This window comes from Phycodurus eques, chromosome 15, assembly GCF_024500275.1.
Source record: "Phycodurus eques isolate BA_2022a chromosome 15, UOR_Pequ_1.1, whole genome shotgun sequence".
NCBI lineage: Eukaryota > Metazoa > Chordata > Actinopteri > Syngnathiformes > Syngnathidae > Phycodurus > Phycodurus eques.
Window position 1 is genome coordinate 588,739 of NC_084539.1, and position 25,861 is coordinate 614,599.

Here is a 25,861-nt window from a genome sequence, read left to right on the forward strand (position 1 = left end):
ACATGGCGGACATCTGAAAGTGTTTTCATTATATAACAACATTTATGAATGGTTTGGATTGCAAAATAACCATGCATTTTTATTGTTTGTTTGTTTTACCACTTTTTTATTTTCCTTTTTGCCAGCATATTTTTATCCATCCATCCATCCATCCATTTTCTGAGCCAATTCTCCTCACTAGGGTTGCGGGCGTCCTGGAGCCTATCCCAGCTATCATCGGGCATGTGGCGGGGTACACCCTGAACTGGTTGCCAGCCAATCGCAGGTCACATACAAACAAACAACCATTTGCACTCACAGTCACACCTACGGGAAATTTAGAGTCTCCAATTAATGCATGTTTTTGGGATGTGGGAGGAAACCGGAGTGCCGGGAGAAAAGCCACGCAGGCACGGGGAGAACATGCAAACTCCACACAGGCGGGGCTGGGGATCGAACCCCGCACCTCAGAACTGTGAGGCTGACGCTCTAACTAGTCGTCCACCGTGGCGCCCATATTTTTATTATTGAGTAAATAAAATTTAAAAAATAAAATCACTGGATGATCGTGATTTCAGCAAGTGGTGGTGACAACTTGGTGAATTACTTTGGATATTGACAATTTATGATGTTGTAGGCAAAGTATTTTGGTGAAAATATCAATGATTGTTTCAAGCAGCAGGAGCTGGCGACATCCCCGTTAGCTTGTGCCAAAGTGTTCTGTAAATTGACTGTCTGTTGTCGTACTAGAGCAGCTCCAACTACCGGAGACAAATTCCTTGTGTGTTTTTTGGACATACTTGGCAAATAAAGATGATTCTGATTCTGATTATTTTTGTCCTTTATGAACCGGAGCAAGCAGCACGGTAGTCGACTGGTTAACACATCTGCCTCACAGTTCTGAGGACCCGGGTTAAAATCCGGCCCTGCCTATGTGGAATTTGCATGTTCTCCCCTTGCCTGTTTTGGTTTTCTCCGGGTACTCCGGTTTCCTTCCACATTGCCAAAAACATGCATGGTAGGGTGACTGACGACTCTAAATTGCCCCTAGTTGTGAATGTGAGGCCAAATGGTTGTTTGTTTATATGTGCCCTGCGATTGGCTGGCGACCAGTTTAGGGTGTACCCTGCCTCTCGCCCGAAGATAGCTGGGATAGGCTCCAGCACACATGCAACCCTAGTGAGGGTAAGCAGTACAAAAAATGAATGAATGAATGAAATGGACCGATATTCATTTATGCCATGATGGCTACAGACAGGCATAAGCCTTGTGCCTATCTGACCTTTGTTCAAAAAGTAGGAGGAGGAGTCTAGCCTCTTACTTCACACCCTCTGCAAATTTTTAGTACTCACACTGTACATACTCCGCAGAATCAGAATCAGAATCATCTTTATTTGCCAAGTATGTCCAAAAACACACAAGGGCATTCGGCACACTCACATCTCATTCAGGGTCCCCTGGGGGACTGGCACTAGGCAAGGTGGGGCTCTCTGGCCCGCTATGTTTTTCCCCCGTGGATTTTTAAAATGGTAAATGGACTGCACTTATATAGCGCTTTAGCTACACTTTCACAGTGCCCAAAGCGCTTTGCAAAGCATCATATTCACCCATTCACACACACATTCATACACCAATGGGCAACTGTTGCCATGCAAGGCTGTACCAGGCCCACTGTGAGCAAATTAGGTTTCAGTGTCTTTACACTCTTGGAGCCGGGATTCAAACCAGCTACCCTTCTGTCACTGGCCGACCCGCTCTACCTACTGAACCACAGCCGTGGTTCAGTAGGTAGATGCACCAAATGCACCAAATACATTCAAACATCCTCTGGGGAGCCCATTGGCCTGGGTGGGGTAACTGTTACAGGTCAATATTGCCCTGTGACCGTCTGGCCTCACCCCACCAGTCTCTCCAATTTTAATACACTACACCCCACCACACACAATCACGGTGCAGGGATAATGGCTGACAGTCAGAGACCTGGTAACCATGGGGTGGGCCGTGGATTTTCACAATTCCGTTGGCTTGACTCCAGGGGCCTCAGCAACTCCGTACACCAGCTGACTAACATGCATGTGATATGGTTTTCATTCACTAATAAGTTTGATAGACACACTATAGGCTTTAATTGCTTGTGCTGGGAGCACTAATAACAATGCAGGTTACACTAACATATCAACTTACAGGTTCCTAGTGTTTAGACACTAAAAACAGCGCATCAATCGTCAGTACCACTGCCTTCCTCATTTTCCCACATCCTGTCCTGCCTTTTTTTTTTGGACATGGGGACAGAGCCAATGGCAGACTGGGGTGGTGGTCCCCCTTTGTAAGAAGGGGGACTGGAGAGTGTGTTCCAACGACAGGGCGATCACACTCTTCACCCTCCCTGGTAAAGTCTATTCAGGGGTGCTAAAGAGGAGGGTCCGTCGGGAAGTCGAATCTCAGATTCAGGAGGACCAGAGTTGTTTTTGTCCTGGCCGTGCAACAGCGGACCAGCTCTTCACCCTCGGCAGGGTCCTCAAGGGTGCATGGGAGTTTGCCCAACCAGTCTACATGTGTTTTGTGGACTTGGAGAAGGCGTTCGACCGTGTCACTTGGGGAGTCCTGTAGGGGGTGCTTCGGGAGTATGAGTACCGAACCCCCTGATATGTTCGGTCACTGTACGACCGGTGTCAGAGTTTGGTTCGCATTGCCGGCAGTAAGTCGGACTTGTTTCCGGCGAGGGTTGGACTCCGCCAAGGCTGCCCTTTATCACCAATTCTGTTCATAACTTTAATGGACAGAATTTCTAGGCGCTGCCGAGGCGTTTAGTGAGTCCAGTTTGGTGGCCTGAGTATTGCATCTTTGGTTTTTGTAGGTGATGTGGTTCTGTTGGCTTCATCATGCCGTGATCTCCAACTCTCACTGGAGCGGTTCGCAGCCGAGTGTGAAGCGGCTGGGATGAAAATCGGCATCTCCAAATCTGAGACCATGGTCCTCAGTCGGAAAATGGTGGAGTGCCCTCTCCAGGTCGGGGATGAGATACTGCCCTAAGTGGAGGAGTTCAAGTATCTTGGGGTCTTGTTCACAAGTGAGGGAACAATGGAACGGGAGATCGACAGGCGGATCGGTGCAGTGATGCGGACTTTGTATCGGTCCGTTGTGGTAAAGAAGGAGCTAAGCCAAAAGGCAAAGCTCTCTATTTATCGATCGATCTACGTTCCTACCCTCACCTGTGGTCACAAGCTGTGGGTCGTGACCGAAAGAACAAGATCATTATTTGTACCCTGGTCCTCAGAACTGTGAGGCAAACTAGTCGTGCACTGTGCCGCCCCTTTCCAAAACTACTGTGATCAAATTTAAGACTTTTTAAAAGTCTGTTTAAAGCCATTTAGATCATATCTATGACCTTTTCTGACGTATTATGATCAAATGTAAAACGACCTTTTAACAACTTTTTTTCAATGAGTTTCCTCCGCAGGGTCTCCGGGCTCTCCCGTAGAGATAGGGTGAAAAGCTCGGTCATCCGGGAGGGGCTCAGATTAGAGACCCTGCTCCTCCGCATTGAGAAAAGCCAGATAAGGTGGCTCGGGCATCTGATTAAGATCCCTCCAGGACACCTCCCTGGTGAGGTGTTCTGGGCACGTCCCACCGGGAGGAGGCCCCAGGGACGACCCAGAATACGCTGGAGAGATTATGTCTCTCGGCTTGCCTGGGAACACCTCGAGATCCCCTCGGAAGAGCTGGAGGAAGTGGCTGTGGAGAGGGAAGTCTGGGCTTCCCTGCTAAAGCTACTGCCCCCGCGACCCGACCTCTGATAAGCGGAAGAAAATGGATGGATGGATGACTATTTTTGGTATTGGAGGCGAAGAATATTGATCAAAATATCCATGACTGTCACGGGCAAATGCAGCAGCAGCCACTGCTGACCAGCGGCAGTGGCTGCATGATGCAGCTCTTGTTATCGGTCAAGTTTTTTTCAATATTGGACCGATAGGGTTGACATCAGGCGGCACGGTGGCCGACTGGTTAGAGCGTCAGCTTCACAGTTCTGAGGAGCGGGGTTCAATCCCCGGCCCCACCTGTGTGGAGTTTGCATGTTCTCCTCGTGCCTGCGTGGGTTTTCTCCGGGCACTCCGGTTTCATCCCACATCCCAAAAACATGCATTAATTGGAGACTCTAAATTGCCCCGAGCTGTGACTGTGAGTGCGGCTGGTTGTTTGTTTGTATGTGCCCTGTGATTGGCTGGCAACCAGTCAATCCTCCTGCCCGATGATAGCTGGGATAGGCTCCAGCACGCCTGCGACCCTAGCGAGGAGAAGCGGCTCAGAAAATGGATGGATGGATGGATGGATGGATGGATGTCTGTATTTTCAAGAATTTTTTTTTTTTTTTTTTTTCCTGAGTTGTTTCAAGTTATTAACAGTAAAAATCAGTCAAAACTCTCACCTGAAAATCCAGAAGGGCAGGTACAAACGTAGCCATTGTTTTGATCCTCACAAGTGGCTCCATTTTGGCAGGGTTCAGACTTACACTCATCAATGTTAACAGAACAGTTCTCTCCTGTAATCAATACAGTATATGTCACAAGTTTACATTGAGGCGAGAATTATTTCTTTGCAGATCATTTTTGTTCATGTTTCATCTACCTGCAAACCCTGACTGACACTGGCAAATATATCCAGCTGCATCAGCATACTGTAGCTCCCAGTCTAGCTCCCAATGAGCCAGATTTGACCGTTCGAAACATGCACCATCATTGTCACAGGGATGTTCAGCACATTCATCAGTGTCAATCTCACAATTTTTGCCTTCATAACCTGGATAGAACAAAACAAAAATGAAATGTAAACATGAATACTACTACGACAAACTAAAACATTTTGGGTTACCTAGGAGGCGCTACCAACTAAGTACACAAATATGTTTTTCTCCTTGCTCCAAGTTGGAGGCGGGCCCCAAAACTACAAATGGTATCATTCTTTTGGAATGCAAAATGACCACGGTTAAGAGGCCGGGACGCCGCTGTCTGTCAACAAAAGTAGTTTGGTGGAAACTCCTTCATTAATATTCTTTTTTACTTCCACTGATTAGTTGCCATTTTCATTTGTCCACAGAGGGTCTTGAACCATGACACTTTTGTTCCAAAGCACAAGTCCCTGCAGATAAGCTACCATACCATCAATTTTTCATACCGTTTAATACTCACTAGGATCGCGGGCGTGCTAGAGTCTATCCCAGCTATCTTTGGGCAAGAGGCGGTTTACACCCTGAACTGGTCGCCAGTCAATCTCAGGGCACATAGAAATAAACAACCATTCGCATTTACATTCACACCTATGGGGAATTTAGAGGCATCAGTCACCCTACCATGCATGTTTTGGGGATGTGGGAAGAAACTGGAGTATCCGGACAAAACCCATGGAGGCACAGGGAGAACATGCACACACATACCTGTGCTTCCTGACCAAAACGTAATTGGAGGAGGCATTTTGTGGAGACCAATAGTGGTTTAGGGGGGGTGGAGATTGCTTTTAGGGGAGCTAGGACAATAAACCTTTGCCATAAACACATGCTGAAGCCCCCCTAACATAGGCCCAGCGACACCACTGATTAATACTATTTTTTTTTTTAAGTTCATAGCAGTTAGCCGTGCATCGTTAGCCTCAGCTAGTCCGATCTGCTCACCGGGGAGGGAGAGGAACGAGGGCAGCAAGCGGCACAAAGTCAATGAAAGTCCATCTTTGGCTCCAAAGTTGTGTCCAATAACGTGAATACATTGACTGTATGCCAGTGGTACTTTTTTCCAATTTACTACGATTGTGCACATTCCAAAACATGCCTATTGCAACACTGCCATAACACAGTGTTGTTAACCTGGCTGTGCAGAGAGCGCTGGGCTGTAGCGACACCTTTGAAACAGTAAGGGAAACGTTTTTCTGTTTTTATCTATTTTGTTATTTAAATTCTGGCTTACAGCACAGACCAGAGACTATTATAATTTAAAATTTTTACATTCATGTATATTCAAGTGTCTTAAATAAATAGTCCAGTTTTTGCTATCAAAATCTCTTCTTGGTTTTTTTTTACCTCCCCCTCCCAACCAAAGAAATCGTGGATCGAACTGTGGGTCATAAATCGGGATACGTCTCAAATTGACTTTGGTGTATCGTTACAGCCCTAATATACTGTGTGTGTGTGTGTGTGTGTGCGTGCGTATATATATATATATATATATATATATATATCCATCCATCCATTTTCTGAGTCGCTTCGCCTCACTCGGCGAGGGCGTGCTGGAGCCTATCCCAGCTGTCATCGGGCAGGAGGCGGGGTACACTCTGAACTGGTGGCCAGCCAATCGCAGGGCACATACAAACAAACAACCAGTCGCACTCACAGTCACACCTACGGGCAATTTATATTTATTTATATATCTATATATCACTGGTGGTGTGGTGGTACACTTGCCTGACTTTGGTGCGGGGAGCGTGAGTTCAGTTCCCACTCAGTGACGGTGTGAATGTGAGTGTGAATGGTTGTCCGTGTCTATATGTGCCCTGCGATTGACTGGCGACCAGTTCAGGGTGTAGTCCGCCTTTCGCCCGAAGTCAGCTGGGATAGGCTCCAGCGCTCTGCGACCCTAACCAGGATAAGCGGTGTTTCCCCTATTCTATCATAGTAAACAATCCGTTTTCGCTCAATATTTGTACACACTGGATGCACAAGAGGTAATCACGTGTCTGGTTATGTTTAACAAATAATGACTGTCCATTTTGTTCAAACTAGCATTAGCAAGAATGGCACAGGATCCCCAAATCCAGGTGTGAAAAACGTGTTGCATCATTCCCAAAAAGACTTATGGCTATATTAGCTCAAAAGGCTGCTTCTACTAAATACTGAGCAAAGGGTCTGAATACTTATGGCTGTGTGATATATCAGTTTTTAATTTTTAATAAATCTGCAAAAATTTCAGCAATTCAGTTTTTTTCTGTCAATATGGGGTGCTGTGTAGACATTAATGAGGGAAAAAATAACTTAAATGATTTTATCAAAGGGCTGCAATATAACAAACAGTGAAAAATCTAAGGGGATTTTAATACTTTCCTTACCCACTGTATATAATATATATATATATATATATATATATATATATATATATATATATATATATATATATATATATATATACGGCTGAAATAAGTATTTAACATCACCACCATTTTTCTCACTAAACATAGTTCCAAAGGTGCTATTGACCTGAAAATTTCACCAGCTGTTGGGAACAACCCACGTAATGCATACATACAAAGACAGTCAAACAAATAAGATCAGAAATTAAGTTTTGTGTAATAATGTGAAATGAAACAGGAAAAAAGTATTGAGCATGCCAACTGGTATTTATTTAATGCTTTGTACAAAAGCCTTTGTTTGCAATGACAGCTTCAAGACGCCTGCTTATGGAGAAACAAGTCGCATGCATTGCTCTGGTGTGATTTTGGCCCATTCCTACACACAAGCAGTCTTGAAGGTTCCATGGGCTTCTTTTATGAACCTTGAGTTTCAGTTCTTTGCATAGATTTTTGATTGGATTCAAGTCAGGCCATGCTTGCATCTTTTTTTTTTTTTTTCTTTAAAATCAATTGAGAGTTTCCTTGGCTGTATGCTTTGGATCATTATCCTGCTGAAATGTCCACCCTTGTTTCATTTTCATCATCCTCGTAGATGGCAGCAGATTTTTGTCAAGAATGTCTCGGTACATTTGTCCATTCATCCTTCCTTTAATAATGTGAAATTTACCAGGACCATTTGCTGAAAAGCATTCTCACACCATCATGTTCCCACCTCCGAACCTCACTCTTGGTATGGTGTTTTTAGGGTGAGGTGCAGTGCCTTTTCCCCTCCAAACATGGTATGCATTACGGCATCCAAACACTTCAATTTTGCCCTCATCTGACCAGACTATATTTTCCCAGTATTTAACTGGCTTGTCCAAATGTTGTTCAGCGAACTTCCAACGAGCTTTGACATGCTTTTTTTCCCCGCAGCAATATTGGGTCTTGCATGGTGAGGGTGTATACAGGCCATGGCGGCAGAGTGCTTTACTCACTGTTTTTCTTGTGACAACATTACCTGCTAATTCCAGGTCTTTTTAAAGCTCTCCACAGGCGTTCCTTGTCTCTTGGACAACTCGTCTGATTATTCTTTGCACTCCTCTGTCAGAAATCCTGTGAGGAGTACCTTATCGTGACAAATTTATGGTGGTATGATTGGCTTTCCATTTAGTATTATTTCCCCAACCATGCTCACTGGAACATTCAAAAGCTTAGATATGTGCTTGTAACCAACGCCATCGTTATCTTTTCAACAATTAGTTTGCAATGGTCTTGAGACAGCTCTTTGCTCTTACCCATCATGAGATGTGTCTTGACTCACACCTTGGCAATGAGACCTTTCTGTCGGTCATCAATTAGGACCATACCAGCTGATATTCATTTGCACTAACTGGATTGCTGTTTGATTGATTATTGATATAGTTTATGTTTTCTTGGCTTTCCATGTCTTTTAGCACCTGCCTTTCTTCATGTGTTCAATACTTTGTTTTTTTGTCATTTCACATTTTTACACACAACATAAGACAGCACTTTGCTCTTACCTATCATGAGATGTGTCTTGACTCACACCTTGGCAATGAGACCTGCAATGTCTGAGCTTATTTGTTAAATTTTCTTTGTATCTATGAATTACTTGGGTTGTTTCCAACAACTGGTTACATTTTCAGGTCAATAGCACCTTTGGAAGTATATTTAGTGAGAAAAATGGTGATGTGTTAAATACTTATGTCAGCCGCTGTATTTACCCAGTTGTGTTCAAAATTATACAACCCCCAGCGCATTAGTGTTTTACCAAGTTTGAAGGTTTTTTTTTTTTTTACCTTGTTTATATTCAGATCAAATTAGGACTTGTAAAATAAACAAATGCAAATTAAATTATAACAATATTTTTGTAATATACCAACAAGTGTCCTTTTTGTGATTTCCATACTGACAAAATTCTTCCTTCTCCAGATCTATCATCGAGCCATTGGCTCAAAGAGTTAAAATTTTGTCTCGTCACTCCAGAGAACAGTATCCCAAATCCTTTGTGGTTTGTCGTCGTGGTTTTTAGCACATAGTTGACTCTTCGTGTGCTTTGGAGTCAGCAAAGTAGTGAGCTTTGGAGTTCTGGCACGGAGGCCTTCATTTCGCAGTGCACACCTTATTGTCTGAGCTGAAACCTGAGTACCTCCTCTGACAAGTCTGGTCGCGGTCTGTCAGCTGTCACCGAGGGATTTTTCTCCACCTTTGGCCTCAGGTACTGGAAAGCATTCGCCCATGTAGTGTTTCCACTGTGCCTTAGCCTTCTTTTCCTTTCGGCTTGTCCCTTTAGGGGTCGCCACAGCGAGTCATTCTTTTCCATGTAAGCCTATCCTCCTCTCGAAGACCAACTTCCCTCACGACATCCATCAAACCTCTCTTTGGTCTTCCACTCACTCTCTTGCTTGGCAGCTCCATCCTCATCATCCTTCTATCAATATCCTCAATATTTCTCCTCTGGATGTGTCCAAACCATCGAAGTCTGCTCTTTCTAACTATGTCTCCAAAACATCGAACCTTGGCCATCCCTCTGATGAGCTCCTTTATAATTTTATCCAACCTGGTCACTCCGAGAGCGAACCTCAACATCTTCAATTCCGCCACCTCCAGCTCTGCTTCCTGTTGTCTCTTCAGTGCCACTGTCTCTAAATCCGTACATCATGGCTGGCCTCACCAGTGTTTTATAAACTTTGCCCTCCATCCTAGCTGAGACTCTTCTGTCACATAACATACCTGATACCTTCCTCCACCCGTTCCAACCTGCTTGGACCCATTTCTTCACTTCCTGACCACACTCAGCATTGCTCTGGACTGTTGACCCCAAGTATTTAAAGTCCTCCACCCTTGCTATCTCTTCTTCCACCACCCCTTTCATTCATGCACATATATTCTGTTTTACTTCGGCTAACCTTCATTCCTCTTCTTTCCAGTGCATGCCTCCATCTTTCTAACTGTTCCTCCACCTGCTCCCTGCTTTCACTGCAGATCACAATGTCATCTGCAAACATCATGGTCCACGGGGATTCCAGTCTAACCTCATCTGTTAGTCTATCCATCACCACTGCAAACCGGAAGGGGCTCAGGATTGATCCCTGATGCAGTCCCACCTCCACCTTAAATTCATCTGACACACCTACAGCAGACCTCACCACTGTTCTGCTGCCCTCGTACATGTCCTGTATTATTCTAACGTACTTCTCTGCCACTCCAGACTTCCGCATGCAGTACAACAGTTCCTCTATGGGTACTCTGTCATAGGCTTTCTCTAGATCCACAAAGACACAATGTAGCTCCTTCTGACCTTCTAATGTGTTAAAATTTGGAATTTGGGGCTTTTATTTTGAAATTTTGCGAAAATTTGGGAATGGGAGTTGTTCACAGGTTGGTTTGAATGAGCTGAACCCGTAGAAGTTGAAACGGTGCGAATTGGTTGAGAAATAAGGAAATTCTAGCGAAATCTGTAAAAAAACAACAACATTTCGGCCTTTTATTTTGATATTTTGTGAACACTGAACACATAAAAGTTGAAACCGTGCAAAACGGTGGCAAAATAAGAAAACTATAGCAAAATGTGTAAAAATTTAGAATTTCTGGCTTTTATTTTGAAATTTTGTGAAATTTGGGGAATGGGAGTTGTGCACAGGTGTTTTTGAATGAGTTGAACACGAAGTTGAAACGGTGCGAATCGGTTGAGAAATAAGGAAATTATAGCTAAATGTGTTAAAATGTTGAATTTCTGGCTTTTTCAAAAAATTTTACCTTCTCTGTACTTTTCCATCAACATCCTCACGACTAATAATGCATCTGTGGTACTCTTTCTAGGCATGAAACCATACTGTTGTTCGCAAATCCTCACTTCTGTCCTGAGTCTAGCCTCCACTACTCTTTCCCATAACTTCATTGTCTGGCTCATCAACTTTATTCCTCTATAGTTTCCACAGCTCTGCACATCACCCTTGTTCTTAAAAATGGGCAGCAGCACACTTTTCCTCCATTCCTCAGGCATCTTCTCACATGCTAGAATTCTATTGAACAAGCTGGTCAAAAACTCCACAGCCACCTCACCTAGATGCTTCCATACCGCCACAGGAATGTCATCAGGACAACCTTCCTTGCCATTTTTTCGTCCTATTCCCGAAAAGCTGCACAACACTCATCCTGTCTCAGCTTCCACCACATGGTTCTCTGCTCTGCCTTTGTCTTCCTAATTTTCCGCCCCAACACCAGAGTCATGTTACACACCACCATCCTATGTTTTCTAGCCACACTCTCCCCTACCACAACCTTACATTCCGTAACCTCCTTCAGATGACATCGTCTGCACAAGATGTAATCCACCTGCGTGCTTCTACCTCTGCTCTTGTAGGTCACCCTATGTTCCTGCCTCTTCTGGAAAAAAGTGTTCACTACAGCCATTTGCATCCTTTTTGCAAAGTCGACCACCATCTGTCCCTCCAAGTTCCTTTCCTGGATGCCGTACTTACCCATCACTTCTTCATCACCCCTGTTTCCTTCACCAACATGTGCATTACAATCTGCACCAATCACGACTCTCTCTCTGTCAGAGATGCTCAGAACTACTTCGTCAAGCTCCTTCCAGAATTTCTCTTTCACCTCTAGGTCACATCCTACCTGTGGGGCATAGCCACTAATCACATTATGCAGAACTCGATCTGATACTCTTTTCACCTCCAATACATTATTAGCCAACTCTTCTTTTCAATAATCCTGCCCCTAAACTTCTAGCCTTACTGCCTTTCCACCTGGTCTCCTGGACACATAATATATCAACCTTTCTCCTAATCATTATGTCAACTCCCGAGATTTTCCTGTCATAGTCCCAACATTCAATGTCCCCACATTCAATTCTAGGCTCTGTGCTTTCCTCTTCTCTTTCTGCCAAAGAACCCGCTTTCCACCTCTTCTTATTCTTCGATGTCCACCCACTGTAGCTGAATTTCCCCTGTCGGCCTGCAGGTTGACGACGCCGGTGGCGGATGTTGTTAACCCGGACCATCACCGATCTGGTATGAATTCTTTGGATGAACGCTCATATTTGTTTGGCAAAGTTTTAAGCGGGATGCCCTTCCTGACGCAACCCTCTGCATTTATCCGGGCTTGGGACCGGCCTACAGTTTGCACTGGCTTGTGCCCCCCATAGGGCTGCATTACTGTGCCTTAGCTTTAAACTTGTGAATTATGCTTCCATTTGTGTCTCTTGAAATGTTTGTCTTTGCTATCTATTTATATCCATAAACTTGCTAATGAACAGAAATTACATCCTCTCTTGACTTCTTTGACCATTCCCTGGACTTCACCATGTTGCAACCACATTATTAAGTGTCTGGAAGGAGCAGAGTATTGTGGTCCTTTTAAATCTGCTTAATTGTGTCCCGTTATGGTTCTGTTTGTCACAGTGCGAAGTTGGATGTGAGTTGGATTGGACCCAAGAGCAGACTGAGGCGAAGGGAGTAGATTTAGAATGGTTTATTGCAGGTTGGCTCAGGGTTATGATATCCTAGGCGAGGTGGTAGACCGTCGGGACAAGGAGCGAGCAGGAAGCGGAATGTAAGCAGGTGGATTAGCTTGGCGGCGTGGCTGGAGCAGTCAAGCAAGACGGAGAAGGCACGGAAGGAACACTTGAGACGGAGAAGAACGCAATCAGGTGAGTACAGATGGATAGTTACTTTCATATCACAAAAGCTGGAAGTACGAGAGTCGGCCGGTGAGTCACAAACAAGTGCCAATACTCAGGCGATGGCTTTCCGGACCTGACAGGCTTATATGCAGGCGGTGATAAGTGCTGATTGAAGACAGGTGATGCTGATTACTGGGAAGAGAGAGGGAGAGAGAGAGAGGCAAGACAGGGCAAAGATCATGACACTGTTTACATCTCCAGGTGTTTTCAACACCTGGTTGAAAACACGTGATTGAAACCTCTGTTCTAAACAGTGGTAATCTTTCAGGGGTTGAATAACGTCAGTGAGAAAATCACAAAAAGGACAGTTGTTGGTATTTTACAAAACATATTGTTGTAATTTAAGTTGTTTATTTTACACGTCTTTTTAAAATTTGATTATAAACAAGATAAAAGATAAATGTCAAACTTGCTAAAACAGTTTACACCAATGGGGATTGAATAATTCTGAACACAACTGTACATCATTACACGTATTAACCAACAAGAGGCAGTAATAAAGTCCCTCGTTGTGTAAACAAAACATCCTTGTTGCTAGGCCAATGCTCAAACGCCGCTTCCGGGCTTTAAAAGGACATATCGACACCAAATGTTACCTGATCACCACAATCTATATGCATCATTGGAAAGCATTTTTAATGTCATTTCAGAAAATGTATATTGCTTAAAACACGGCCGTGTGACTTCCAATCGGTTTTGTGCCGGAGAGTCATATTTAGTGAAGTTGGCATATTTAATAAGAGCTGTTGCTCACATCAGCCTCACGGAGAGAACAGCCATCAAAGGATACAGCGTCAAATAACGCACTTTGACGCAAGAAAAAACAAACATAAAAGGCATAATTACACAGGTATGTGTCCTCGAGCGCCTCACTGTGGCACAAGCATTACTCCCAGCCTATCCCAGCTATCATCGGGCAGGAGGCGGGGTACACCCTGAACTGCTTGCCAGCCAATCGCAGGGCACATACAAACAAACAACCATTCGCACTCACAATCACACCTACGGGCAATTTAGAGTCTCCAATTCATGCATGTTTTTGGGATGTGGGAGGAAACCGGAGTGCCCGGAGAAAACCCACGCAGGCACGGGGAGAACATGCAAACTCCACACAGGCGGGGCCGGGGATTGAACCCGGGTCCTCAGAACTGTGAGGCAGATGGTCGAAATGTTCTTGTCATTTTCTACAAAAGAAATAAAAAAATACAGAATGAATGCGGAACTCTTTCTTACACATTTCAAATTCCAAAAGTAGTACCTTCAAACTTCGTCAGTTGCAACTTTGTTACAGGTTTGGTTATTATATCAGCAACCAATCATTAGTAGTACCATACACTGTTACTCTCCCATCATTTACAGTAGACTTGATAAAGTCATACTTTATGTCCACATTTACGTCTTTCTCTTGACAGGGTTTTTGGCAAGAGTGATTGTCCCCTGGTTGTCATCATGTACTATTGTTGGTGTGTACATGTAATTATCAATACCTCCAAGTAACTGTTATAGGTATACACACTCTATGGTTGAAGCCAGTGCCATGTATGCTGCCTCACAGGGAGGTTTTTTTCTTCGTTTTCCATGAAACGAGAGCTATTGTTGCTGAGAATCACACAGTATCCTGTGGTACTGCGGCTGTCACTGGCATCAGCCGCCCAGCCAGCATCACTGTAGGCCTGTAGATCTAGTTTCTCACTGTTGTTTCTTTTGAAGCTTAACCCTTTTTCAGACGTGCCTTTGAAGTATCTTAGCATGTGTTTCACAGTAATCCACTGTAGACTTAGCACACACTCAGCAAGTACTGTGATAACCTGCTTACCACAAGGCTTAAGTCTGGCCTGGTACAAGTGGTCAGGTATATACTGTAAGGCAGGGGTCACCAACTTTTTTGCAGCTGAGAGCTACTTCTTGGCACTGATTAATGCGAGAGGATACCAGTTTGTTACACACTTCTAAAATAACAAACTTGCTCAAATTATCTTTAATTATCCATCCATGCATCCATTTTCTTTACCGCTTATCCTCACGGGGAGAACATGCAAACTCCACACAGGCGGGGCCAGGATTTGAACCCCGGTCCCCAGAACTGTGAGGCAGATGTGCTACCAGGCGCCCTCCGTGCCAGCACCTTTAATTATGTATGTTATTATTAATAATTATTAATATTCATTATTATTGAAGACATTGATCTTATGATTTTTCACAGTATTTATTAACAAAGATTTAGGAATCAGATGACTATCAATACCCAACATCCATCCATCCATTTTCTAGCTGTTTATCCTCACAAGGGTCTCGGGAGTGCTGGAGCCTATCCCAGCTATCATCGGGCAGGAGGCGGGGTACACCTAGAACTGGTTGCCAGCCAATCGCAGGGCACACATAAACAAACAACCATTCCCACTCACATTCACACCAAGGGGCAATTTAGAGACTTCGATGAACCTACCATACATGTTTTTTGGGGGATGTGGGAGGAAACCGGAGTGCCTGGTGAAAACCCACGCAGGCACGGGGAGAACATGCAAACTCCACACAGGCGGGGCCGGGGATTTTCCAAGTCCCCAGAACTGTGAGGCAGATGTGCTAAGCAGTCGTCCACCCTGAACTGGTTGCCAGCCAATTGCAGGGCACATACGAACAAACAACCATTCGCAATCACATTCACACCTACGGGCAATTTAGAATCTTCAATTCATGCATGTTTTTGGGATGTGGGAGGAAACCGGAGTTCCCGGAGAAAACCCACGCAGGGACAGGGAGAACATGCAAATTTCACACAGGCGGGGCCGGGTATCCTCAGAACTGTGAGGAAGACGCTTTAACCAGTCGTCCACCGTGCCGCCCACCTTTAATTATGTATGTTATTATTAATAATGATTCATATTCATTATTATTGAAGACATTGATCATATGATTTTTCACAGTATTTATTAACAATGATTTAGGAATCAGATGACTATCAATCCTCAACACTATTTCTTTAAATATCCGCAATCATGCCACAATTTCATCACAAATAATTTGTTTATGAATCATGAACTACTTTGTACCATGTTTGTATAAAATCATTATGAATTATGTAACATAGATCTGATCTGTGGCGGCACGGTGGCCGAATGGTCGCCCAGACTTCCCTCTCCCCAGCCACTTCATCCAGCTCTTCCGGGGGGATCCCGAGGCGTTCCCAGGCCAGCCGAAGGACGTAGTCTTTCCAGCTTACCTTGGGTCATCCCCGTGGTCTCCGGGACATGCCCGGAACACCTCACCAGGGAGGCGTCCGGAAGGCATCCGAATCAGATGCCCCAGCCACCTAATCTGGCTCCTCTCAATGTGGAGGAGCAGCGACTCTCCTCTGAGACCCTCCCAGATGACCGAGATTCTCACCCTATCTCTCAGGGAGAGCCCGGACACCCTGCGGAGGAAACTGATTTTGGCCGCTTGTATCCGGGATCTAAGATGGCGCCTACCAGTGTGGTCGCCTCGGTAACGCGCTCTCTAGTATTGTCTTTGTTTTTGTGTTTTTCGTCCGTCTTTGGAGACCTTACACGACTCACTAACACAAGGGGAGACCTGCTAACCATCAAGGAGGCTACTCCGGACTTTCTGTCACCAACTTTCGAAAATCCGCTCAGTTTTTTCCCCGAGTTACTCACCGGAGCGGCGTCCGCGGTTTTCGGCGCATGGAGGCGGAAGCGGCACCACAGAGGAAAACGAGCCGGCATTCAGGTGAAACTCCGCAAGAGAGGACACAGATTGGCGTTCCCGTCGATCCACCTCGCGAATGTACGCTCCCTACCCAACAAAATGGACGAGCTTCATCTTCTGTTAAAGACCAGTAAAGACTTCAGACGTTCCGCGGCCATGTGCTTCACGGAGACCTGGCTTTGCGACGCTGTACCCGATGGCGCCGTCATGCTTCCCGGCTTCAACAATCATCGAGCGGACCGCGACATGGAATCATCGGAGGAAAACGAAGGGCGGCGGGATATGCCTCCATATCAACGAAAAATGGTGTACGGACGTCACGATGCTCAGCACACACTGCAGCCCGCATTTGGAGTCGCTGTTTTTGAACTGTAAACCATTTTACTCGCCACGTGAGTTTGCATCGTTTATACTGGCTGGAGTCTATATTACACCGCAAGCTAACACGAACGCCGCATTGCTAACGCTCGCCGAACAAGTCAACGAAATTGAAAAAGAACACCCGGACTCACCCCCCATTATTCGCGGGGACTTTAACAAAGCTAAACTTCAACCACGAACTCCCTAAATACAAGCAGCACATCGAATGTCCTACCAGGGAAAATAATACTTTAGACCACTGCTACACTACGGTAAAAAACGCATACCGTGCTATACCTCGTGCAGCCCTGGGCTCGTCTGATCACTGCTTAATTCACTTAATACCGACGTACAAGCAAGAACTTAAATGTGCGAAGCCTACAGTGAAAACAGTCAAAAAGTGGACCAATGAAGCCAAGATGGAACTTCAAAGCTATTTAGACTGCACAGACTGGAGTGTCTTTGAAAATTCAGCTGGCAGTCTGGATGAATATACGGACACTGTCACATCCTATATCAGTTTCGCTGAAGAGGTTTGTGGACCTACAAAATCATTTCGGACATTCAACAACAACAAGCCGTGGTTCACTGCTAAACTTAAGCAGCTTCGCCAAGCTAAGGAAGACGCATATCATCTTCAAACAACAGAAGATTAACAAAGCGGCAGGACCGGACCATGTGTCCCCATCCTGCCTCAAAGTCTGCGCGGACCAGCTCGCTCCAGTCTTCACTCAGATCTTCAACAGATCTTTGGAAATGTTCCAAGTTCCAAGTTCCATCCTGTTTCAAACGCTCCACCATCATTCCAGTCCCCAAGAAACCTGCAATCTCTGGTCTGAATGACTACAGGCCTGTCGCTTTGACATCTGTGGTCATGAAGTCCTTTGAACGTCTCGTGTTGGACCACCTCAAGAGTGTCACAGGTCCCCTGCTGGACCCCCTGCAGTTTGCCTACCAAGCGAACAGGTCTGCGGATGATGCAGTCAACATGGGACTGCACTTCATCCTAGAACACCTCGACAGTGCAGGGACCTACGTGAGGATCCTGTTCGTGGACTTCAGCTCAGCATTCAACACCATCATCCCTGAACTCCTTTCAAGCAAGCTTCTCCAGCTCAGCGTCTCACCTGCCATGTGCCAGTGGATTTACAGCTTTCTGACGGGCAGGACACAGCAGGTCAGGCTGGGGAAGGCCACCTCATCCACACGCAGCATCAGCACTGGGGCGCCCCAAGGTTGTGTCCTCTCTCCGCTGCTCTTCTCTCTCTACACGAACGACTGCACCTCAGTCAACCCGACTGTCAAGCTCCTGAAGTTTGCAGATGACACCACTGTCATCGGCCTCATCAAGGACGGTGACGAGTCTGCATATCGACAGGAAGCGGAGCGGCTGGAGCTGTGGTGCGGCCGACACAACCTGGAGCTGAACACGCTCAAGACGGTAGAGATGATCATGGACTTCAGGAGGCATCCTTCCCCACAGCTGCCCCTCACGTTGTCCAGCTGCCTTGTGTCAACCGTCGAGACCTTCAAGTTCCTGGGAATTACAATCTCTCAGGACCTGAAGTGGGCGACCAACATCAACTCCGTCCTCAAAAAGGCCCAGCAGAGGATGTACTTCCTGCGGCTTCTGAGAAAGCACGGCCTGCCACCGGAGCTGCTGAGACAGTTCTACACAGCGGTCATCGAATCAGTCCTGTGTTCTTCCATCACAGTCTGGTTTGGTGCTGCTACAAAATAGGACAAACTCCGACTGCAACGGACAATCAAAACTGCTGAAAGGATTGTCGGTACCCCCCTACCCACCATTGAGGACTTGCACGCTGCCAGAACTAAGAAAAGGGCGTGCAAAATCCTCTCGGACCGTCTGCACCCCGGTCACCAGCTCTTCCAGCTCCTTCCCTCAGGTAGGCGCTACCGATCAACGCAAACTAGAACTAGTAGACATTCCAACAGCTTCTTCCCTCTTGCGATCAACTTCTTAAACACCTAACCTATAATTCCATTACAATAAGCTGGCAATTTTTTGACTTGAGTTCGTTGTCACATTTCTGTGGGGCCAATTATGTATTACTCGTGCACTCACTGTAGTTGTCTCGCCATGCTGCACTATTTGCATATACTGGCCACTCATGCCAGAGTAGCATCTGCCCCATTTGCACACCGATTGAGGAGTATCTGTAACATTTGCACAACCATCATTGTCCCAGATGATCGCACTACTCGTCACTTTAAACCGCATACACTCCTTGAAGTCTCAGCGCCCTTTGCACAATCGTCATTGCACCGGACTACTGCAATATTAGTCATTCGAACTGCTCTAAGTGCTAGAGGACTCTGCATCTTTTTGCACAATTGTTTTTTGTCAATGTCTTTATGTCTCCAAAGTGTTCTGTAAATTGACTGTCTGTTGTACTAGAGCGGCTCCAACTACCGGAGACAAATTCCTTGTGTGTTTTGGACATACTTGGCAAATAAAGATGATTCTGATTCTGATTCTGATTCTTTCGGTTACGACCCACAGCTTGTGACCATAGGTGAGGGTAGGAACGTAGACCGACCAGTAAATTGAGAGCTTCGCCTTTCGGCTTACCTCCTTCTTTACCACAACGGACCGATACAAAGTCTGCATCACTGCAGACGCTGCACCGATCCGCCTGTCAATCTCCCGTTCCATTCTTCCCTCACTCGTGAACTCCTCCACCTTGGGCAGGATCTCATCCCCGACCTGGAGAGGGCACGCCACCCTTTTCCGACTGAGGACCATGGTCTCAGATTTGGAGGTGCTGATTCTCATCCCAGGCGCTTCACACTCGGCTGCGAACTGCTCCAGTGAGAGTTGGAGGTCACGGCTTGATGAAGCCAACAGATCTACAAAAAGCAGAGATGTAATACTGTGGCCACCAAACCGGACCCCCTCTACGCCTAGGCTACGCCTTGAAATTCTGTCCATAAAGGTTATGAACAGAATCGGTGACAAAGGGGAGCCTTGGTGGAGTCCAACCCTCACCGGGAACGAGGCCGACTTATTGCCGGATATGCGGACCAAACTCTGACTCCAGTCGTATAGGGACCGAACAGCCCGTATCAGGGGGTTCGGTACCCCATAATCCCGAAGCACCCTCCACAGGACTCCCCGAGGGACACGATAAAACGCCTTCTCCAAGTCCACAAAACACATGCAGACTGGTTGGGCGAACTCCCATGCACCCTCGAGGACCCTGCCGAGGGTGTAGAGCTGGTCCACTGTTCCACGGCCAGGACGAAAACCACACTGTTCCTCCTGAATCTGAGATTCGACTTCCCGACGGACCCTCCTCTCCAGCACCCCTGAATAGACCTTACCAGGGAGGCTGAGTGTGATCCCCCTGTAGTAGACCCTCCGGTCCCCCTTTTTAAGAAGGGGGACCACCACCCCAGTCTGCCAATCCAGAGGCACTGTCCCCGATGTCCACGCGATGTTGCAGAGGCGTGTCAACCAGGACAGCCCCACAACATCCAGAGCTTTTAGGAACTCCGGGCGAATCTCATCCACCCCCGGGGCCTTGCCACCGAGGAGCTTTTTAACTACCTTGGTGACCTCAAACCCAGAGATAGGAGAGCCTGCCTCAGAGAACCCACACTCTGCTTCCTCATGGGAAGGCGTGTCTGTGGAATTGAGGAGGTCTTCGAAGTATTCTCCCCACCGACTCACAACGTCCCGAGTCGAGGTCAGCAGCGCCCCATCCCCACTATACACAGTGTTGGTGGTGCACTGCTTTCCTCTCCTGAGACGCCGTATGGTTGACAAGAATTTCCTCGAAGCCGTCTGGAAGTCTTTCTCCATGGCCTCACAGAACTCCTCCCATACCCAAGTTTTTGCTTCAGCGACCATCAAAGCTGCATTCCGCTTGGCCAGCCAGTACCCATCAGCTGCCTCAGGAGTCCCACCGGCCAAAAAGGCCCGATAGGCCTTCTGCAGCTTGACGGCATCCCTCACCGTTGGTGTCCACCAACGGTTTCGTGGATTGCCGCCACTTACAGCCACAGCTCCGGTCGGCCGCCTCAGCAATGGAGGTGCAGAACATGGTCCACTCGGACTCGATGTCCCCCGCCTCCCCCGGAACATGAGCAAAGTTGTGTCGGAGATGGGAGTTGAAACTACTTCTGAGAGGGGATTCTGTCAGACGTTTCCAGCAGACCCTCACAATACGTTTGGGCCTGCCACGTCGGACGGGCATCTTCCCCCACGATCAGAGCCAACTCACCACCAGGTGGTGATCAATTGACAACTCCGCCCCTCTCTTCACCCGAGTGTCCAAGACATGTAGCCGCAAGTCCGATGACACGACCACAAAGTAAATCATCAAACTGCGACCTTTGGTGCCCTGGTGCGAAGTGCACGTGTGGACACACCTATGCTTGAACATGGTGTTCGTTATGGACAATCCGTGATGAGCACAGCAGTCCAATAACACAACACCGCTCGGGTTCTGAATGGGGGGGGGGGGGGGCGTTCCTCCCAATCACGCCCTTCCAGGTCTCACTGTCATTGCCTACGTGAGCATTGAAGTCCCCCAGCAGAACGATGGAGTCCCCAGCGGGAGCGCTCTCCAGCACCCCCTCCAAGGACTCCCAAAAGGGTGGGTACTCTGAACTGCTGTTTGGTGCATAGGCGCAAACAACAGTCAGGACCCACCAGAAGGAGGAGGCTACCCTCTCGTCCACCAGGGTGAACCCCAATGTACAGGCGCCAAGCCGGGGGGCAATAAGTATACCCACACCTGCTCGTCGCCTCTCACCGTGAGCAACTCTAGAGTGGAAGAGAGTCCAACCCCTCTAGAGAGGACTGGTACCAGAGCCCAAGCTGCGTGTGGAGGCGAGTCCGACTATATCGAGTCGGAACTTCTCGACCTCACACACCAGCTCGGGCTCCTTCCCTGCCAGAGAGGTGACATTACACGTCCCTAGAGCCAGCTTCTGTAGCCAGGGATCGGCTCACCAAGGTACCCGCCTTCGGCCACCGCCCAGCTCACACTGCACCCGACCCCAATGGCCCCTCCCACAGGTGGTGAGCCCATGGGAAGGAGGACCCACGTTACCCTTTCGGGCCATGGGTGCAGGCCTGGCCACCAGGCGCTCGCCTTCGAGCCCCACTACCAGGCCTAACTCCAGTGGGGGGCTCCGGTGACCCGCGTCTGGGCAAGGGAAAACCTAGTCCATCGTTTGTCGTCATCATAAGGGGTCTTTAAGCCGTGCTTTGTCTGGTCTCTCACCTAGGACCTGTTTGTCATGGGTGACCCTGCCAGGGGCACAAAGCCCCAGACAACTTAGCTCCTAGGATCATTGGGACGCACAAACCCCTCCACCACGATAAGGTGACGGCTCAAGGAGGGGACATTTTTCACAATTTTTTAATATTTTAATTTTGCCATGGCACTGCCAAGTTGCCACTGGGAATATCTCTGTTTCTTTGACTGTTAGTGGGAAGCCTGGCATTGCATGCTGTGCACCAGTGTTGTTTCTGACTTGAGAGTACTTTTTTATAACTTTGTCAAGTCACGGATGCATTAGCATTGTCTTTCAGCAACCATCTGCACGGAAGGAAAGTGCAGCACCTTTTTCCCTGTAAATGCACAGAGAAAATGTTCATCTGCTATTAATGCGTTAAATGCATTTAGAGCACTTACCAGCAACAGTCTTCCCTTCCCCGTGTCCATCATCATTGTCATCTCTTTCCTGAATGCTGTGCACCGTTTGCCGCTGTGTACTGGTCTGTCCATCTCCCGTGCAAAGTCACCATCTTCTTTGATTTTTTTCATCCTGTCTGTCCTTGTCCTTTCGCCTGCATGTGTTGTCTTTGTGGGTGCCACTTTGGCAGTGACTGCACCATGAGGGTGGCCTTTGATGCCACACTTGAAGCATACCATTTCTGTGTTGATTTTGTTCAGGTCATGTGCATTTGTTGTAACGGAATGCCGTCCGGCTCTTCCCTGAGTCGTCATCATGCTGTCGCTTGACTCAGCTGTGTTTAACTTCTCTGTCTCTTCAAAACTTTGTAGCTGAGTTTTGAATTCTGCAAATGTGATGTTATCATCTGTATGTACCACATTATGCAAATGACTTAAAGCTCTCAGGCAGTTCCTTTAAGACCATAACTACTAGTAGACCATCTCCCAAGGTCTCACCTGCATTCCACAGTGCTGTGATAGCAGTCTCTGCTCTGATGATTTAGTCCATTATACTTCTGTCGTTTCCCTTCTGAAGCATTGTAAGTGTGATGTATTGGTTGATTAAGTAGTGTAGCGGACATGCTCCCCGCAACTTGAGGTGACACAGTGACTCCCCACGGCTTGATAAACTGCATTCTTTGAAGCTGGCCTGCTGGGAGACAGTCGCTAAGAGGACGCCTGGCGTACTTCAAGTGGACCCTAAAGTAATTAGCAGGTCCCCTCGAAATCTTGGTTTACAGTCATCAAAGAGTCCTTTTCTTCGTTTGAACTGGCGGCGGCCAGAAGGTGCGCTCCTCTCTCCGGGAGACCAAACGTGCACGAAGGCGCCACCTACTGGCTATTTAGAGTACTGCAACCCATAAACTCGCATTTGATGTTTAACCAAGGATAAATGTCTGTTTTGATATTTCACGAACTCTGCAGAAATATTCCAAATGTACGCCTTGATGTCTGTGTCAGTGTGCCAACTTTATAAGCACCGCTGCGAAATTTTGAGAACCGTTTGTCTTGACTTGACTCCAAGCAGCATGAAATGTGATTTGAACCATAAGCAGTTGATCTGCCAAGAATAAAGTATAAACAGTCATCCGATATGCTCGACCTATGAGTAAGGAGAGTACAAAGTTGGGAGTATTTTATATTAAGATATTATTTTTACACCACTTTTATCAACATTACAGACGAGACTCAAGGTAATGGGTGTGGTCTTGTCTGGTCCTCTTCGACACACTCCCAGGGTACTTAACCCCTGACTCACGCTCTCTTTTCATTTGGTTCCTCGCCTGGCTCTTGCTAGCAACTCCCCAGCCACAGGGCGGCCGTGGGCCACCCCTCCCCTTCTTTTTTTACGGACACGCAGTTCGCCAACGCTAATCTCGGGATGAGAACAGACTCTGCTTCCCAGCCTCTCCGCGGGCCACCACGCGGCGATCAGAGCAGCTGCTACCAAAGTACCAGGTACGCTTCCAGCCAAGCGTGAGCGCTCAGAAATTGCTAGCGAGTCCCTGAAGAGGCAGGAAGAGAGACTGTCATTTTCTCTGAACGAGGCGTGATGAAAAATATTTTTTCTTCTTCCACCACTTTTGTTTTTGTATTATTTTTCGACATCTTTTTTTCTTCTTCAATCAAACCTGTTTCCGTGCTTACTGAGACGACCCAGAGAGACCACTCTCAGAGACCAGCTGATCTACATTTGGGAGTAGACACTGCAAGTGTTTGCCAGACTGTACAATATTAGTGCCTAATAATTTTGGGGAAATTACTTGCTTCACACAAAATCACAACTTTGCTCTCTCTCGCTCCAACTCAACGCATTAAACACTCACATTCACATTTTTAGCCCAGCAACACATGCTGTTCTATTTCCCTTTTCGTATGCCTATTTTTCTCCTTTTTACCATTATTAGTGTTGTTTTATTTCTTTAGTTAGACCCCTTTATGTGTTTCCCTCTAGATCTCTTGTAAAGATATAAATATACTATAAAATTCCATTCTTGGCTGTGTTTTGTGTGGGTTGAGTTTAACAACGAATCTATTATCTAGGACTCAAAATTTCATAAAATGTAGCAACCGTCAGAAAATTATGTGTGATAAAAAGGTTTCTCTGCATTTTTCCTAAATTTTATACATATAAAAAGTGATGTGGGTCCCCTTTACGAGATAAAATAGCTAATTAGCTATAGCTAAATAGTAACTAATAGATAATTTATAACGCTGTAACTTCAAATTACGTTAAACGGGAAGTAACGCAGACGTCGCTTCCGGCTTGTTCTTTTCCCTAAATTAATGACATTTTTATTTAATCCATATATGCTACAGTAGGGGTTTCCCTTCCCGGCATAATACTTAATAAAAAAGAAAATACCTTAACATCTTCAAAGCTTTTCTTCAACCGTTGGGCACATCCCTCATAATTAATTTAATTAAAATTTCGGCGTATGTGTCCGCGTGTGTCTGTGTCTTTTCGTCTGTTGCTCAGGCGTCACTTCTCCCAGAATTGTGTTCTTTACTCTTATTAGATGAAAATGTCCCAACATTTTGGTCTCCCAAATCTCATACATCTCATCTCCAGTGAACGTCAGTTGAGGCACGTTGCATTCGGATGGATGGATGATGGAGAATAAGAGTGTTTAGCCAAGCATGGCATATTCAATAGGAGTTGTTGCTCACATCAGCCTCACGAGACAACAGCCTTCAAAGAATAAACCTTCAAAGAACTCACTGTCACATAAGAAGAAAGCAAACATAAAAGGCGTGATAACACAGGCATGCGTCCTCTAGCGCCTCACAGTGGCCCAAGCATAACACTGCACATCAACTGAGGACAATACAGTGTACAACATGCTTATTGAGTGTTGTCATAATTTATGGGGGAGGGGCTTTTCCAGATGGCAGTTTTGGTCCCCTGCAGATGTTTACTCTCCAAAAACAATGTAACACAATAATAAACTGAGAATAGACAAGCACTAGGACCACGCAAAAAAACCCCACCAATTACAGCAGTGAATTGGTCAACACTGTATCGGCTGGCCCAATCACATGCTTTGTGACATCTATCACATGCTTAGATGTTTTAACCACTGACGTTAAATCGTCCATCGATCCATTTTCTGTACAGCTTATCCTCATTAAGGTTGCGGGCGTGCTGGAGCCTATCCCAGCTATCTTTGGCGAAGAGTAGATACGCCAGCGTGCTGTAGCAGCCTAGCTGAGCGACATGCCTACGTGGCAGCCATGTTGGGGAGATTCACGTTCCCATTAAAAGGCAATGCATAAACATTGAAAGTAAGTC

General features: G+C 46.4%; 1 protein-coding gene across 1 annotated transcript in view; it reads right to left on the bottom strand.

Moving 5' to 3' along the window:
- The window catches only part of crb2a (crumbs cell polarity complex component 2a), a 146,411-nt gene that overhangs the window by 71,076 nt on the left and 49,474 nt on the right, over positions 1 to 25,861 (bottom strand). The window contains 2 exon segments of the mRNA XM_061697727.1: positions 4,409 to 4,522; positions 4,609 to 4,779. Coding sequence (XP_061553711.1) covers positions 4,409 to 4,522; positions 4,609 to 4,779 — 285 coding nt within the window.